This window comes from Mycteria americana, chromosome 5 (genome assembly GCF_035582795.1).
Source record: "Mycteria americana isolate JAX WOST 10 ecotype Jacksonville Zoo and Gardens chromosome 5, USCA_MyAme_1.0, whole genome shotgun sequence".
Lineage (NCBI taxonomy): Eukaryota > Metazoa > Chordata > Aves > Ciconiiformes > Ciconiidae > Mycteria > Mycteria americana.
The window spans coordinates 54270795-54290071 of NC_134369.1; the positions used below are offsets into that span (position 1 = coordinate 54270795).

Genomic DNA, 19277 nt, shown 5'->3' on the forward strand with positions numbered 1-19277 from the left:
TTGTAGCTTCCAAAATAATACCTCAAAGAGAACTATTACTTTCCAGATACTGAAAAATATGGGTGATAGCCAAGTATTATATTTAGTCACCTCTATTCAAGTAATAAGTATCAGCTAAAGTTTCAGTGCAAATTCACTTCAGAATTCATGTCCAGAATTAGTCTAGCTTGGCATCAAAGCTTTCTTAATTTAGTGTAAATTTATTTTTACAGAAATAAATAAAAACAGTAAATCACAAAGCAACTGACCTAAAAGTCTTCAATCAGATTATTAAACACCAATCTACAAAACACAAACAGTCTGCTTGTATATTTTAAAGAATCCTAGTTTTCATACCCATGAACAAAATGTAATCTTATACTGTTCCCTGGAGCTCGCTCTCGTCTCTTAGAAGCTGCACTTTTTCTTTTTTCTTTGCATTGCTCTTTAAGTTGAGGTAGATCTTCTTTGTAAACCTTTAAGAAAGAACACGCTTATAAATTAAGAGATTCATAAGAAAAGCATGTTTCTGAGAATTCAGCCACAGTTATCACCCACAAAAATGTTACACTGATATCACTGAAAAAAATCTCCAATAACTGTAGCTAGTTATTGTATAGTGTAACTTGTTTTTAAATTACAACCAAAACGCTAATAGAACATGCTAGGAATACATGTAATCACTTTTTTTCCTCTATTGTATCTTAGTATTTTGAATGCATCAGATAATAATTCTAAAGGTTTTGGTCAGTTCCTGCTCAGCTCTCAGTCTCCCCAGTTTTCAGATTTCAACACGTCTTCATAAAAGAGCAACTTAAACCCTGGGAAGCATTCCAACTGCCATTAAAACTAAAATCTTTACCTGTCGACGATAGGTGATCTGTGTCTCTTGTTCAATTTCAGAGTCCAGCTCTGGAACATCAGACTGATCTGAATCTGATTCATCACTATTAGAATCAACCAGACTCTCTGCCACCAAGAAAACAGAAACAGGAAATGAAGCAACCTAAATTGCAAACCAGAAAGTGTTTAAAGTAGCTGCTTAATGTTTCTGATTTGATAATCAATGCTTATATTAACTACAACATAAACTGCTAATAACTGACAAGCTGACAGGATCAATTCCACTGCTACAGTAGAAACAAGCCAACTTCTAAGTATGATAATTTTTTTGGTTTTGGAGCGAGTTAGTTTTCATTCATTAAAATTATTTCATCAACATTAATGTTAGGAGGAAAGGAAGAAAGAAGACCATGAAGTAATGAGTATAAAGCAGAAACTAAGACTTGCAGAAAACTAACAAGAGAAGTAAAGGGCTCCAACGAGAAACTCATGGTTAGGTGAGTCATTGATGTAAGCAGCAATTCTTCAGGTAGATTAGGAAAAAAAGAAAATCATATATGGGAAAGAAGTAGTAAAATTTTCAGTGACTGTGGAAAAAGAGTAGTCATTTAATGTTTCTGTTTTACATCTGGGGAAAGCCAGATAATGTTGTAGCACAGAGTTTCATTCCAACAGAAACTGCAAGAATGTCCTGGCTGATAAATGATAATATATTTGGATCCTTCTGCAACCTTTGATTGAACGTTGCACATTTTTTGATCAAGAAACGAGACACAAAATCAGTCTAGAACACAAATGGATTTTAAAAGATCTCAAAATGTAATTGCAAAGAGAGAGAATCACCACTCAGTAACAAATGCTTCTAGAAATATGCAATAAAGAGCAATCTTTGGAGCTATACTACTTAACATTTTTATCAGTGATCTAGAGAAAAACAATATTGCTACCGATAAAGGTAGCAGATTACAGAGTTAGAAAAGCCATTAACAGGACAGTTCTCAATAGCGTGACAAAATAGATGTAGGTTGCACATACTGTCAGATAGCCAGAAGTAAGGTTATATATCCAGGAACAACGAATTGAAACAACACTTAATATATAGAAATTTTATCTTGGGAAGCAGTAGCTACTGAGAAATTGGACTCATGGCAAATAATTAGTTGAAAATGAATTCATACCATGAAGGATCAAACCAGTTAAAGGCTTTTTAGAGGCTTCATCAAGGAGATGAAGAGAACTATTGCTTCCTTCTGCATTTGGCACTGCCAAGGCCAGCACTGAATCGGCATTCATTTACCTGGGTCCACACTGATACATCTTCATCTGATCTTAGCCACTAAAGGGTGAAACAGCCTATTTAATTGTAATTCTATATACTTATTTTCCCAAAGGATTCTCAAAATTCCTTTAGGAATTTCCAAGTGAGACACTCAGTTAATTGTTTGATTTTGGGAAACTCAGTCATGAGAATAAATGCTGTATTAGTCACCAGTGGAAACATGATCTACATTTTTTTCCAAATATTAAACACCTATAATCTGCTTTAAGGGGGGGGGGGGGGTGTCAATGCTTAAATTATCATCTAAATACTTTAAAATTTTAATCAAATGAGTATATACATCTTTTTTTTCCAGTGACATCTGGGCATCCAGTTGTTGTCAATTTAGTAAAGGATGATATGTACAGAATTCATAAATTCTTATCTATGATCTGAACTTTTAAATTTTCCCTTTGCACAGGGAACACAGTCGTGAATTTTTTTCACAGCCTTGCTAGACTGAGCATACAGGGTACAGGTAAGTATTAGGCAACGCCATCAGGTACTTCAGGCAGCTGCAAGTTTAAAGAACAATTTTGTGCAGACTGACAATTCTGAATATTTATTGCTATACTTGCACCAAAGAATTTTATTTCTCTTTTAGCCTACCCTCCTCCCACCATTTGTTTTTTTTAATAAGTTACTTACCTTGGGGTGCTATATGAAGCGAATCCTTCAACTTCCGGTCAGGGACAAATTTCCACTGAAAGACAGAATGATCAGCTCCCCCAATGGAAACAACCCACTGGTGATCGTGCGACCATCTGACATTTGTAACGTGAGCAGAATGACCAAGATATTTTTTAAATTTTGCTCCTAGAACAAGAAAAAAAGATATCTTTCAATATATGTGAAATAAATGTTTCAGAAGCACCTTAGGAAAACATATCAAGGAACCTCTATAAAAAAGTAATAGTTTAATTAAGGTATTCTAATTACTAGTGATATTTTAATTAATAGCAGCAACTTTTTGCCATATTCCCAAATTTTAATCTAAGAGAAATTTTTAAATTTGGATTGCAGGATATAATATCTTTAACAAGTCAAACACAAAGAGAGAAGACATACGATAGTGCCATATGAGATGTACTAAAGAAGGATTTTTTAAAAATTTTATTGTATTAATTTTATTTTAGTTTTTACAAACAAAGATTTTGCCAATTATTATTTCTATATTGAAAAGATGCAGTTATTTAAATGTTAAATGATGTATATTTAGCTCTGTGAAAACACCCCCATATGTGTGCTCGTAGCACTGGTTCCCACTGCTTGTGCAATTTGAGTGCTAAGCACTTCTAGCAATTCATATCCCCACACCTGTAGTTGTAGTAGTAGTAGTGGTAGCAGTAGTAGTATAACTACACCAAGTTAGTATTTTCACTGACTACTACATAATTACAACACAATCATTGCATCAGTTACTAAAAAGAAGTTCCTAACAGCACTCCATTAAACAGAATCTTGTGCCTTTTCTTTGTTTTTATAATTCTAGTGCAAAATAGGGGATAAAAAGGGAACAAATTCAGTCTCCTTCAAATGGACAGAAGACTGTTTTCATGAACATATTTGCGGATTACCTCAGGTACCAATAAAAGCTTTATCACTTTAAAAATAAAACTGGAAATATTGAAATCAAATGGTTTTTAATATCACCTTCTACAAAGAGTTGAAAAAACTACGGGGGAATGTCAGTCATTTACCAAAAAAAAAAAAAAATCATTTCTTTAAGCACATATGGCTTGAAGACATATCCTAAAACCCATCACGAAGATCATGTGGTCATAGCCAGCATTAAACATGCAATGCTGCAAACTGCAATGATGCAATGGTGCAACTTTTTTGTTTCCCCTTTCAAAACTTAGAGATTTGATCTAGTCCCCAGGCAAACTTTTTAGGTTAAGAGGACTCTTCTTAAAAGCTACGGAACATTTCACAGGCTTTCTCTGATCATCATCATGTTACCAGCTTGAAGACAGAGATCTCTGCTACTGATAACTTGTTACAGTTTAACCTGAATGATGTCTAGAACGGAGTTCTTCAAACAACTCTAAAAAAATGAAGCCTTTCTCATCTAAAAAGATATATATCTCTCACCTGTTCACTCAGTCCTGAACAGTAAACTTGAAAATTATATACCTTGCTTTAGGCTTAGTTTTTAAAATTTCACATGAGATTCGTCCTTATTGCTAGTAAAATTTTGAGGAAAAATGTGTTGAAAAAGTTTTTAAACTTCAAATAACATAGAGTGGCATACTCTGATTACAGGACCAATTTGCTGTTCACTTATTTATTGCTTCTAATCATTTAGTAAAGTTATTTTTTCTAGTTCGTAGCCCAAATCTCCACCACAGATCCAGAGGACAAAGAAAACTACTTGAAGACCAAGGTGAAATACTTAACGATATATATCTCATAAAAGGGTAGATATTACATCACCTCATGAAATACCAGAGAGAGAGAGAGAGAGAGAGAGAAAACTATTTTATAAAATAAAATATATGTAAAACTTTTGGCTATCCTATTTAAAATGCAAATAAAATACTGTTATTATTACAATTGTCAATACATCGGCCTATTATTTTTTTCCATCTTTGAGCTCCAACTAAACTTCTAAGAATATTTGCCATTTATGTAATTTTCAAAAACCCAGTTTTCTAAAACCTTTTTCTTGAATAACCAAAATTTTAAAAAATATACATTTATAATTGAACTTAAAGGTACTACCTTTTCTTAGACATGGGTATCGAAAGAGCTTTACTATTCCATAATCATCAGCTGTAACCATAACTTGCCCAATAAAATTTGCATCCACAGAATTTATATCATTTATATCTGAATATTTGGGCCAGATTCCATTAACTTCAAGGCCAGAAACACAGGTCCACGATGCCCACTGAACGCCTTTTAATTCCTCCTTGTTTGTTACCTCTTTTCCACCTAAGAACAAAAATAAGTGAATATTGAAAAACAGCTCTCTATGCAATTTTAAAGAATGTAAAATTTTTTAAAATTCTCCAGAAATCAAATCCAAGTGAGACAGAATTAAAAACTGACTTCTAAAACTGTCCTGATCGAATATTCCCTCTTATGACCAACAGTATCAGTAGTAAGGCTCCTCAAGACTACTAACAGAAGACCATGGGTTTGGTACTTTACAGTTTTTATTATTTCTTGATATCTGCTTGAGGCTGTGTTGTTTTTAAATGTTTATCAAAAAATACATGTAGCCATTCTAAGATAAAGTTTGGAAAAATTCTGTTGCTGAACTCTTCTAGAAACCTGGATTACTTAGAGCAAAAACTGAAGAACTCATTTAGATCTGACCAGTGTACATTACTGAAAATACCCATTTTATGCTTAGATCCTTGTTAGGTTATTTCAAATCAGCTCTATCTGTGATAAGATTGTTCCAATCCCACTAAGTTTCATGTAAGAGCTTAAGTACTGAGTCAGACCAAAGGCCCATTTAATAAATACTGTGTCTTTAGGAATGGCCAGAAGCAGAGCGAAGGAGCAACACAAGAACAATGCAAGAAAACGTAAAAGTTGTGAGTCAGACTGAGTGTGCAACTGCAGAACCCGAGCAGGACACTGCCAACAACTCACCTCTCAGACTTCAGTGGTAACAAAACTGAAGGCAACTGGGCTGGGTTTTTTCCCCATTTTCGTTTGGTTAATAGGATTCTGGCTGATGGGATGGGATGGGATGGGATGGGATGGGATGGGATGGGATGGGATGGGATGTAAGGGGGAAGCAGCCTCAGGTACTGTAAGGAGGTAAGTTTTCAACAGGGGAACAGGGCAAGGGAGAACTCAAGTGGACTGGAATAAACAGAGTAAAGAACAGCCATAGAGAAAAGATAACGCAAAATGGCAAATAAATCAGAAACAAAGACTTTAAAGAAAAACAAACAAACAAACAAACAAACACCCAAACCACACTCAAGGAAAAGTTCAACTACTATATACCCCTCCAAAAACTGGAAAGGAACTCAAGTGCCCCGTTTGAAGATCCTTCAGCTCTGATGAAATTACTGCACCCTTTGACAAGGTTTACCTTGTAATCTCTTTCAATCACTAATCCATGTAAACGATGACTACTAATACTGGTTATATCCATGACTAAGTCCTACAGATCTTGTACTAGGCAACCGTAAATTCCTTACTCATTTATAGTGGAAGTTCAAGAGTTCTATGATTCTGATCATTATTTTAAAATATTTAGGAGATTCCTCTAACTTCACTGACTTTACTAAACTTTTTTCATAAACAAGCTTTCACAATCCTACGTTCTAATATATCAAGAAATTCCAGGCTGAAAGCTGCCTATGTAACTTCCAATTGCTCCTCCTGTGTGTAACTATTTGTTACAGACTAATTAAATTCTCACTTACTGTCTTTTCTTAACATATCTTCTGTCTCATTCAGTGCACAAAATCAAACTTGTGCATAGAATGAATTAGATGCTTCAGCAAAAAGAGTCACGAAAAGCTCCATGGACTATGAATAATGTACAGTGCAAAGCATAAATATTGTATAACAAACGAAGGGACAATATAATAAGTGGTGATGCTAATAAATACTTACTACAAATATGACGAGTGGGAAAAATATACAATGATGTTATGTAAAGACTGTATACACACAGAAGAAACAAGTCAAACCTTGACACAAACACTGCCCTTGACATACTGTAATCAGGACTACTTAAATTTGAAGCTTTAAGATATACGTACTATGTGCCTATGTCCTCTGCAGAGGGAATTGTCTTAATGAAAACTGTTTTCAAGAGTACGGGACAGTTCAGTCAAGTTTTCAAGACAGTGTTGTCTTGAAAATATTTACAATAATGGGGTTGTCACAAACTTTGAATCTGAAAACTATATTTTAATATTATGTTATATACTAATTTTCTTTAATAGTCCCCTGCCACAAAAAAGACACATTTGAACTTGTGTTATCAGTAGACTGCCCAGCTAAAATTTCATTTTGATATTTTTATTCATTTTGAAAGTTGCATGATGGAATCATATACGTATCACAGCTTCAATATTTCTTTTGTTTCCAGTGAGTAATTCCTAACATTCTGGCATCCTTATATCAGGGACTCTTATTTTCTCTACAGTTATCTAATCCCATTATACTTCCAAATTAATTTGCATTCCAATTATTTCTATCTATTACAAATTTCTCACTGTAAAAGCTCTTTTAAGTTAAATTCCTCAGTTCTGCTGCAAACATAGTTCTAGAAAACCAGATGACTCTTCCAAGATGCAACATATTGATTTTTCCACACATTTTAAAAAACATACAGTGCAAGCAAATGATAATCCATTTAATATCCAAGCTCAGTAAGTACAAAGCTATTAAGATATTGCAAAATTGAATTTGAATGCAACTTTTCTTTTTCTAAAGAAGAGGGAGCACAGATTTAGTTTTGAGAAATAAAATAATTATAAGCCAGCATCTCTACCATGAAATGATGCATTATAAAGAAGAGTAAACATATAAGGATAAAAATATTTAAGTAACTTTGCCAGAAAATCCTGTACTTATTAAAATATAGCAAATATTTACACGAACTTAGACAGAAATTTCTCTATAACCCAGTGCTTTGAACCAGGATCTATATTTGGCTGTCTTTACAAAACTACTATACATTCTTTCTGTAGTAAGTGACAAATATCATAAAGGCAACTCAGATTCTTACTTGGCATCCTGTAAAAAAGTCTCTTCCCATTGCCATCGTTGGTCTGTAAGTATTTACTGTCCGAAGACCAATCCATATGGGTGATGAAACTTAAAGATCCAATACATTCCCCAACTTTCTTGTATCTCTGAACAACACCATATATATCCACAGAGCTGTCATTGGAACCAACAGCTAGGAAATTCCCATCTGGTGAATATTTCAGTTCATGAATAGCTTCTTTCCTGTCTTTGATATGAACAACCTCAGTCATATCTCTGCAGTATGAAAGAAAGCATGTCATAAGTATAGAAGAGCCTTATCATACTGTCAAGTTCCCAGTTTTAAAAAATGGACAAAATTGTGAAATGATGAAGTGAACTTCACTACCATATGTGCAAACACAACACTGCTATTTTTAAAGTTGGGTAGGGCTTCATGGCCAAAAAAAGAACAGGGAACAGTGACACAAGAAGGTGCTGCACTGGGCTGAGGGAGAGCGAACAAAAGGAACTGTTCAAGCTGGGTCCACAAAAAAATTTAATCAGACAGATTACCAGGGAAGAAAACTTCACTGACATGAGACACAGATCTCATTTTCCCTTTAAAACTGTGGGATCACAGCAACAAGGCAACACTGTTTTTGTATGTGTGATGCGCTGACAGCAGCATTCCAACATATGGAAACAATTTAGGAAGTAATGAACATTTATTTATTAATAATTCAAGAATAATTAATAAAGCTAAAACCTAAAGTAAAACACTTCCTAGAACGCTGCCATTCTTTACAATTAGACCAATATACTTTTTCAAATGTTTTGTTATGGAACAATATGTATACATGTAGCACATGCATTTAAAAAATCTGAGCACCCTCAAGATCAGTAATTTAAAACAGAAATGTAAGTGATCTCCTCATGTATGGTCACTACAGTGCCCATATACATACAACTTACAAAAGCAATTAGATAACATGCTTGAAAAAGTTAATAATGTATCTATTTTTAATTTTTGTAACATACCTGACTCGAAGCACAGTGAAAGAACCATCCTTCATTCCAAGAGCAAGATGGATTCCATCAGTACTAACCGCAGCACAGCGAATGGGTTCCTCCATATTGCACCGGGCAATCAGAGCATGGTCTATTAAACTCCAAATTCTAAAATAAAGTTGTAATTACAAATGTAAGGAGTAGTTTGTAACTGTGTCATAGATAGCATGAAGCCTGCAATTTCTGCAGAATGCTGGACGTGGTAGTGTCCTCTTTTAAAATAATTTTCCACAAGGAAAATCTAAGACAAAAGTGTGAATTTTGCACACAGCAAAGAATATTCTTGTATCTAAAATAGCGAGAAAATATCTAATGAGAAAATGCAGGGGCAGATTGATTTTGTTTGACCTTCTGAATATAAAAAGGATGACAACATATGACAATATATACTTTTAGACCACTCTGTGAAAATTCCACTATTTTGTTAACCATTTTAGCCAAGAAGAACATTAAAGAACAATTAAAGACTTTACTTAGTAAACATATCCTTTCCTATTAACAAGTCATTATTCATAACTCCTTACATCTAACTAGATAATATTATAACATCTAAGTTTTTACTACAAGATACGTTACAACATCTATCATTTACAAGATATATCTACAATTCTAGAGCATTATTTCAATATTCATAATTCAGTTACCGTTTTGCTTAACCACGTTACACTGAAGATATTTAAGAAAAATGCAAACACATTTAATTTCTAAGAAAGAAGAGAAAAGGTGTTTTTGACAAAAAAAGATGAACTTGTAAAAGGGAGTAATTTACTGGGTTTTCTCAGAATATAGATTCAATTTACTATGCATGCATTAAGCTTGATGAAACTCCCAAGCTAAAAGTTAATTTGCAGCATGTGAAAAAGTGAATATGGTAAGAGTAAAAATTCTAAGTTTTTATTACAATTTTTTTCATTGTAATCTGTGAATGCCTAACGTAACTCCTGAAAAGGAAACACTTACAGGATACTTGTGTATGAGTGCTTAATGTTAGGCTAAATGAAATTTGTTCAAATTTTGTACATTTCATTTTTGTGAAATACACATTTCCACTATATTTTATTACTGGAGAGCACTAATTTCATGCATAATTTAACTGGTTCAGAAGCACTTCGATGCCACATTTTAATACCTTTAAAATGTAAACATTTCAATTTGCTTATCTACAAAATGAGCTGTTTGTATAAAACTGTATGCAGTTAAACAAACAAACAAACAAGATTTAACCTGACTGATCGATCATCACTTCCAGTCATTGCTAGCGGCTTTGTAGGATGTACAGCCAAAGCCCACAGCTCTCCTTCACAGTGCCCCTGCATTATCAGGAAAGGCTTATTACGCTCATGCACCACAATTTCAAAAATTTCACTGTCTTGTGTCCCAACGAGTATGTGGTCTCCTCTCCAGCAAACACTTCTTACAGACAGACCTGTAGAAGAGATTGTTACTGAGAGATACATCCTGAGAATTTGTGAAACAAAAGTAACATAGCACATGAAAAAACAAAAAAGCAAGAAAATGTCAAGAAGTATCCATATACCTTACCTTATTCCTCCATTTACTCCTTTTATCCATTCCATACAACACATACTGCCCTTGGAACATTAACTTCTCAAGCTTAGTATTACAAAAATTTTAAAATAAAATGTGAGCCTTATTTTAGTAAAGGACATGTAGCCAATTCTGGTATCACAAGAACTCTGACATAGAAAGATAATACTGACATTTGCATCTAAAATTACGCATTAAATGTCTTTAAATTTCAACAAAGGTAGCAGACAATATAAATTACAATTTCTGATCAAAGCATGGACCTTAGTACTAGCTAGATGAACCTAAATTATATAAGTGACAGAAGCATCAGTGGAACATGCATTATATGTAAGACAGAGCCCACTTCTCCCCAGGTTGTTTCTAAGATGCTCCCCCTAAAGCAAATCTTTGTAACATCTTAATAGTACCTGGAAATATTTTTCCCACTAAAAATAAAATAAAAATAAATCAAACTGAAACAACATTTAAAGAGATGCATGTTAGAATTTAACATGCATTTCTAACAACTGAATTAGTTTCCAGGCTTCCAGTGGATGTGAGCACTCACAGGCTGCACTTTTTTGTAGATAAGGTTGGGAATAAGAAAATGAAAGTTAGGACAGTTGTACACTGAGAACCCAGTCTTAGGTGCCCAATTTTAGGAATATGCACCTTTCAAAACAAGCTGTATTTATTACATTCCGATAATGCAACTCAATTTTGCCAATTTCAGATGTAGATAACCAAATGGTAGCAATGCCTAACTTAATTCACTTGGCCTAAACACTGACTTTCCTGGAGAGTAGTTCAAGAATGATCTCTGAAAGACTACTCTGGATGAATACACGGATAAAATTATATCTGTCAGATGAAAGAAAGGAATATTGTAATGCTATGAGTTGATGTGCTTCTGAAAAATATTTTTAACTATGTAGAGGGAAAAGAAGAGCCTTATGCTATTAAATTTACATTGGAAAAAAACTGCAAGACTCGGAAACTGAATGGGTGGGTTAACAGGCCAGTCTGGTGCATCCGCACTGATGTTTTAATTCTGACAAAGCTAGCTTTCAAAGCAAAGCTTCTGATTGTGCCTACTTACCATGCTTTGCATCACAAGATAGCCTTCAAATGCATAAATAAGACTCCCTCCATATGAAATAGAACTGAAAGACGGGCTCCAGGAGTGCATGCAGTGCACTCCAACTGCAATACAATGTTCAGTCCACTGAACCAGACTAGAGCTAACACCTCTCAAATACCCCTCAAAATGCATATATATTGTGCTAACTCTAACACTCCACACCAACTGTTTTGCTTTACAGATTTGTTCCTATTGTGCTGCACTGGTGAATATAACCACCTTACCATTCAGCCCTATAATCTAGACATTATATGGCTATATTGTCTCCAGTGATTAAAAAATAAAGAAAGAAACAACCAGAATCTTTGATGAAAGATTATTAAGACATACGTTTTTGGAACTTGGAACTTCTTATAGTAGAGGGAGGTATTTTGAAAAACAATTTGACTACTTGGAGAGACAACTAATTGCTCTGCGAGCCATTCACAGGGATACAGAACTTGAGTTCGTGTTCACGGATAAAATTACCAAGAGGTGAGGTACAGAAGCAGCAGAAAATAGAATTAAGAAAACAAATAGAAGGACAGATCGTAAAGGCAATCCTCAAAAGGATACAATAAGTAAAAAAGACTGAAGGGAAAAGATTCAGGAAACAATTTATTAAAGACAGGATTTTTAAAAAGCTATTAGCTCTGTCATAGGCATTTGACAAGTCAAAAAGATGAGGATGGAGTTCACGTAAGTGATCAAGAAGAACCAAAACAGTTCATGGCAAGAGTCTGTTCCATCAAAAGTAAAGGAGACAACCTGGAGTGGAGAACAAGTTTGAAAGAATGAAACGGGGAATGAAACACAGCTTTCAACTACATGCAACAGAGCTGAGAAACAGCATCTGAGTACATTTACGTTTAAAACAGAGTCACTGTACCACAGAGCATTTAAAATGGAATGTATTCCATCTTGTTGCAATATTTCACAATCTTGGTGGGAATGCCAAGTCAATTACAGAATACAAAGATTTAACTTGTAATCAGTTATTTATTGACGCTGAATGTCTGATTGCCATCAGACATTCTACCACATTGTCAAATTCTTGGCAAGATATTAGAAAATAACAAAGTGACTGGGGGCAAAGAAAACCAAATGCCAACAAAAGCAATATTGTAAGTGACATTAGTGCTTCAGTATATGTTTGTATTCTTTTCCTGAATCACTACAGCAACAATATCTACAACACTGACAAAACATGCTATAGACTGATAGATATAAAATTTTAGCATGACATAAACTGTAATTGAAGTCACAGGTATATGTAAGCAGCGTTCTAAGTACTATGAAACTGTAGATTATTTCCAAATAGTTTTTAGAAAATTTGGATAAATAACAAATGCAATTTCTGTATTCCGCTGTTTTACATTGTAGATTTCACTGTCTCTTCTAAGTTCTCTTAAAGTATTACTGTTCCTTGTTAAAATCTGCTGTACAATAGAAAAAATGTGCATTTTATTGGTGTAAAAGAAAAAAATTAAATCTCTGTGTCTACAACTTCATAGTATGTTTTACAGTAACTTTGAAGGACTACGTGACCTTCATACTAGTGGGCATGATCAAATTTCTTTTCTAGCAAATAGTTCACAGTAACATACATGAAACAACCTTTTTGGTTTTTTAAAGTCTCTTCTTGTTCAAAACACTGGTACATTTCCTACCTCATTGGTATATCAAAAGTGATAAACTTCTTTTTACCTTTATATCCCTGGTCTGTTTCCCTGAGATCAATCACAGTAATTGGTTTAAAATTTAAGTCCCACAAGCGAACACAACCATCCCTGCCACCAGTGGCAAACCCCTCTTCGCATGCATTCATGCTGAAAATTCCTGCCTAAAGAGAGAAGAAAGTTATTTTTAACAATATACACAGATAAGAGATACCAATATGGAAAGTGGAACTCTTGTCCAAGCCAGTAATGTCTTCCTGTCTTCCTACCTGTTACGCTGTTGAAAATAGCATAAACATATGCAACTAATACAAGCTTTAAATATGAAAGTCAGAAATGGAAACAAGCTTAAAACAAGCAGAATTCACATTCAGTGACAAACAGTAAGATACGAGAATTGCTGCAATACTTCTTTCATCATGATGATGATGATGATCATAGTGATGCTGCTTCTTATCCCTAGAAAGAGTTTAGTTTCATATCCTCTTGCCTTAGGGCCTGGTCCAGCTCTCACAAATATCAGCAGGAAGACTTCCACTGATCTCTGTTAGGCTTGGTTCAGGGCCTTTGTTGCTATTACTCAGCTTCTATGCAACCAGACAAAAAAAATCTGGGACTTTTTTACATTTTAAGCCAAGGAGGATCAATTTAAAATTTAAGTTTAGAAGCAAAATGTAAGAAAAACAGTGATCACTTTACACCATTTAAAAATACATAATATAAGCTCTTATTTTAAAGGTGCACATCAGGAAACAAAACCTAACATATTTTCTTTAACTCGTTTGATACATGTTTTCTTCAGGATAACAAAGAGGCAAGGATGATATATCTATTATTAAAAGAAAGATACTGTATCCACATAGCCACTATATTTAATGTAAACATGATGCATCATCTAAACAGCATACACACTTTTTTTTTTAAAGTACCTACACAACTCACTAGTCTTATTTTCGTAAGTAGTTCATGCATTTCAGTAAGCAAAGCTACTGAAAGGGCAACTTTGGCTAATAAGCCTATGAGAAGTTAAATAAAAATTGTTCTATATTTATTGAAAATATTTAATATTCAGCTATGACAAAAGAAAACAGGAGAGCATTAAAAACAGTGGAAAGGAAAATCTGCCTCTGTAACTCCTGTTGAAAAGAAGGTAGAACAGCCAATAACAGACATATATCTTCTACAATATTGTTCTGAAATTTCAGTTTTGTAAAGAAGTAAATGTAAAGTTCCAATAGTTTCTTTGGTTGGGGGTTCTGGATTTTACAGTAATGAAGCACGTTAACCCCAAAAGTGAAAGCAATTTGCAAAGGAGAGATTGGCTTTGGGGGGAAAATAAAGCTGTACACTTACAGAACAAATTAGCATCCAGTGTTGTGCCTCGTGAGAATTCCCAGGTACTCATGACTATTCTCACCTACCAAGCTGTTTTTTCTTCTTAAATTTTAACTAAGGAAAATATCATAATGGACTGATCATAATGAAATATGGAGTCTGCTTCTCTAGCATCAGGTAACAAGGATATCATTTTTCAAGTTGAGAAAAAAGAAATCTCTCAGCTTTTACAAAAAATGCGTATTATTACTAGAATGTCAAATGACAATCAAACCTGAAAGACTAGGTTGACAGAAATAAAATTTTGTGACATGTCATGTCCATCCTCAGGATACAGACTTTTAAGACAAGCCATATTTTCAGGAGTAGTACGAGCCTAAACAGAAATGTAGTGGAATTTTTAAGTCATAAGCAGATTAGAAGGCTAACTCCCATTATCTCTAACGTCCTGCAAATCCTCTTTCTGTTTCCTTAGGAGCCTAGAGATTTTTGAAAATACAACCCAAACTGTATTTGTTTCCCTGTGTGTGTGTCTGTCTGTCTGTTTTACTGCATTAACCTTTCAGCGTAACTGAGCAAATAAAAGGCTAGAGGAATTTTGGCTCATTTTGTACCATATACTGAATTCTGCCCAGGTTCTGGCATATTTAAATCTTTTAAAGCTCTTTTTGGAATGCAACCTTAATAATAGAATTATTCTCTTTTCTCTAATTAACTCCTTCCGAAATCCATGATTTAATTAGCCAGTATTAAAAAAAGAATCAGACATTTGGTGATGTGGGAAGCTGGCTGAATGTTCTGAAGATAAGATCAAGTGGATCCAGGATTAATCTGTTTTCCATTTCACAGAATACCCTTATCTTAAAAAGGACATACTGGTTGTCAAGGAGATTTGGCAGATGTTGTGCCTGTTCAATCTCTTGAATGCAACAGGACATTCTCCTTTCAGTCTATGTGCCACTGGAATAGAAGAATTAGATGAAAACTAGAAAAAATGTCTCTTATTAATGGGAACTGTAAGTACCTAATGGAAGAAGCTGAGCTTAGCTACTCTTCATTTATTTGTTAGCCCCACACTTAATGGGGAAAAGACAGATTCCTTACTCTGGTAGCTTGCCCAGTCATAATTCTTCCACTAAAACTTTCCTTTTAGAAACTGTCAAGATTTTTAATGCAAATCAACTTTGGAGTCTTCATGCTTCTCTTAATCCTTCAGCCTGAAATTGTCTTTAACATAATTTGATTCTTGATGGTCGATAGCCTTCTAGCAGTAATGAGAGGCAAACAATTGCATTGACTTTGTTTGATCCAATTCAATAATGTGAGCAACAAAGATTGATTGTGCTTCTGAATCAAAATAAAAGGTGTAGATCAAAGTCTTCCATCTTAAAAGTTACAAAGTTTGACACATGGACTGCATTCTTCTGTTACTATTTTTTTTTTTACAATACACTTCCTAATGAACAGGAAAATTCTGGAAATAACATCTCAAATTGATCAGCAGTTTTCTCAGAATGCAGAATATTTCTTATTTTTCCAATGTAATGAGCTGGTATCACATCTGTGTTCCCTCAAATTCGAAAAAATAGTTGAATAAGAGCAAACAAAGAAATAAATGCCCAGATCTACCAGAAATCATAGTTGAAAGCCAAACACAAGTACAAGAAGAACTTGATAAAGATCGCCTCTACTGCATGAATATTTTGCCACTGCTCGTGTCCAAGAAGATTCCAATACTAAGGCAGTCTCAGGTTTTCTATTGCTGCTGGACCTATCTTGCCTCCAATACACAAAAATCAAGTGTTATCTAAATGCAGTCATTTACCTAAAATCCACCACACTAACTCTGACTATGCAATTCCTAAAACACATGACTGCAGTTAGCTATAATTAGGACCAAGCTTGAAAGATCATATGGAACCTTCAGAAGCAACTTACTACAGAGCAATATGGAGAACAGAGATATTCTACCAGTTCAGTAAGAACTCCAGTGCCTCCTTTTTACTCCTAGATACAATTCAGGACATAGATGCTAACATGTAAAGCCACGCATATGTTGGGCGCTTATTCTAAGATACTGTCTCTCCCAATATATATTGCATAGCAAGGAAATGGATTGTAAACATTTAAGGTTGGTGTTAGTAAGTTTAAAGTGGAGAGCCACTACTGTGAAATTTAATCTTCCTATCTAACAAATCACCCATAAAACAGTTACAAAATAGGCATATTACTATAAAAAAAAAAATTTAAAAGTTGCCTATACGCCTCTCATTGGCTGAAATAAGTGGACAGTTACCTTTCAAATCCATGTCTAGTCTAAGCAGTAGAAGAAAAATAGTGCATGACAATGTATTGGTACATGATACCAGCTTAAAACCATTCATTTAAGTTCATTATATTGTTTCCATCTATATTTAATTAGTATTCAGCCAACTGACATAGGTGTGCAATAGTTTTAACAGACTGCCTGTTATTTAACCTCGAACCTGTTATTTAACCTCAGTTTCGGACATCAATCCACACAACTTTAATGTGTACCTCTGAAAGACTATCTCAAAATAAATTATTCAGCTGCTGAGAAAGCATCTTATGTATATTTACTATGCAAGGCAAAGGCATAGCACACAAGAATCTTTAAAATGTACGATGTTTTTAAATAAGCTTACCATTTTGTTTTAATACCCGAGTAACATCTTGTGTATATATCTTAATAGTCATGGATTACCTTGAATTTAGAACATGTAAGATGATGAAATAAATAGAAGAATCTCTAGACTGTTCTTTGCACTGGTACAAAAATGAGACAGCTAATAAAAGACGACTTTTTTTTTTTTAAGTCAAGGTATATATTAACTTTCCAGAATCAGATGCACTGCCTAGAAATAACCTCCTGAAGTACTACCAGTGCCAGTGACCTTTACATATGCTTTCATGTTGCTCTGTTTTCTTTCTCCCTTTTAAAACTTTTAATATTATTATTTAGGATAGATCAGCAAAACTAGAATTTGAGTGTAACATTGCCACCCAGTGTTCCCTGCACATGAACCCTGTGCCTTTACTCTTAACCCCTGCTCATTTCCATTTTTTCCTACTTTTCATTCCTACTTCTATGTAGTGAACTCTCCAGTCCTCTTCCAGCTAATTCTCCAGTCATGCCAACCTATTTGCCTTCAATTTTTTGTTTCTACTTAGACAGGAATCTGCCGGAAACTCTTCTTTCCTCTGTCTACAGTTTTTAGTATCGCTGTGACAGAAGACAGATAATCTGGCTTAGCTGTGAATTCTTATTTTGCTTGCTAGTGTTAACGTTGCTATCTGTTTCCTCAGGTGCTTATACTGGGACAGCATGGTTTATTTTTGACATTGAATTACTCTTAAAATAAATAAAGTCTTTTCAGCTAGGGTAACTGTAACAAAGATAGCCAACCTTTGAAAAGAACCCATTTTCTATATTAATGCAGACCACTGCCAGCTGGATGGACTATATCCCCACATCACTAACGTGCTTTAGAAAATGTTTTCCTACACCTCAGATACCTACTGTTTTTGCTGCAAGAAAGGAATACATGATACTTTATGCAAATAATGAGACGTTTTCCTTGAATAAATTTTCAGTTTAATTCAAGCCTGTTGAGGAGTAATGATGCGGGATGATAAACAGGCATGCAGGGATGACAATTCCAACACCAGCATACTGAATGGAAATTTATATCAATTCCCTACTATGCACACACTGTGCTTTTAACAACATATGCACATCATAAATGTTATCATTTACACTTGCATTTTCTTTTAAAAGAATGGACAAGAAGGACATGATTTATAAAATTAAGTACAAAATAACTGTAAAATATGATGCTAATAGTTTAGTACGGCTGAAGAGGCACTTTTACTCCAAACTGCTATATTTTGTGCTTACAATAGTCTGACAATATTATCCTTTAAGGTAATATTTTACTGAAAAACAAGGTTTTATTTTGTTGGAAAGTAAGCTTCCAGAAGAGATTTTTATTGGTTCCCACCCCCCCCCCCCCCGAAATTGGTGAGATTTGTAGCAACTCTAATCTCTTGTGAAAATGAATTCCAAAGCCATGGACTAGTGCCCCTACTTAATTTTCAGTACTGCAAAGTACAATTCCATTGAGCCTAAAGGACAGAGCCAAAAATAGAAGGCTAGATGAGACCTACTCCAAGGTCACCTGAGCTCTGTCCACTGACGCTACTGAAGATAAGGAGCGGAGCACTTCAAATTTGATCTTGTGGTCAACAAAGAACTGACACAGCACATAAGGTAATGCAGCAACAAGCTCTCATCATCCTACATTTATCAGCTGGGTCATTTCAGACTGAAACAGGTGAAAAGGACTGCATTATTCTAAGAAACAAACTGTTGCAATTCCAAATACTCCAAGTAACAAATATGTGAACATACAGGACAGGTGTCTCCTATAGTACCAAACAGGATGGGAAGGTATTTTTCTGATCAGTTTTCAATAGGAGACAAAGTGCACTCTTTCCTCTGGGAATCCAGATCTGCATATGCAATATGAGCATTTAAAAAATTTAATTTTACTAACTTCAACATCCAAAAGTAAATGTCCACGTCACCTTAGGAAAATACAGTATAGAACAGAACACTATTGAACACTAAATATGAACACTAAAACCAGATAACCAGATCTGAAGGTATAGAGTAAGAATCAGCAAATATTTGGAGGCTAAAATATCCCCT

General features: G+C 34.5%; 1 protein-coding gene across 10 annotated transcripts in view; it reads right to left on the reverse strand.

Moving 5' to 3' along the window:
- The window catches only part of EML5 (EMAP like 5), a 120418-nt gene that overhangs the window by 69963 nt on the left and 31178 nt on the right, over positions 1-19277 (reverse strand). For all 10 annotated transcript variants that reach the window (XR_012775952.1, XR_012775953.1, XM_075503401.1 and 7 more), the window contains 8 exons: positions 13239-13374; positions 10106-10307; positions 8852-8989; positions 7851-8107; positions 4865-5077; positions 2789-2956; positions 842-948; positions 337-455 (listed from right to left, as the gene is read on the reverse strand). Coding sequence is in view for 8 of the 10 variants with exons in the window: in XM_075503401.1 (XP_075359516.1) it covers positions 337-455; positions 842-948; positions 2789-2956; positions 4865-5077; positions 7851-8107; positions 8852-8989; positions 10106-10307; positions 13239-13374 (1340 nt within the window). In the remaining 2 variants the exon portion in view is untranslated. The remainder of the gene's footprint in view (positions 1-336; positions 456-841; positions 949-2788; positions 2957-4864; positions 5078-7850; positions 8108-8851; positions 8990-10105; positions 10308-13238; positions 13375-19277) is intronic.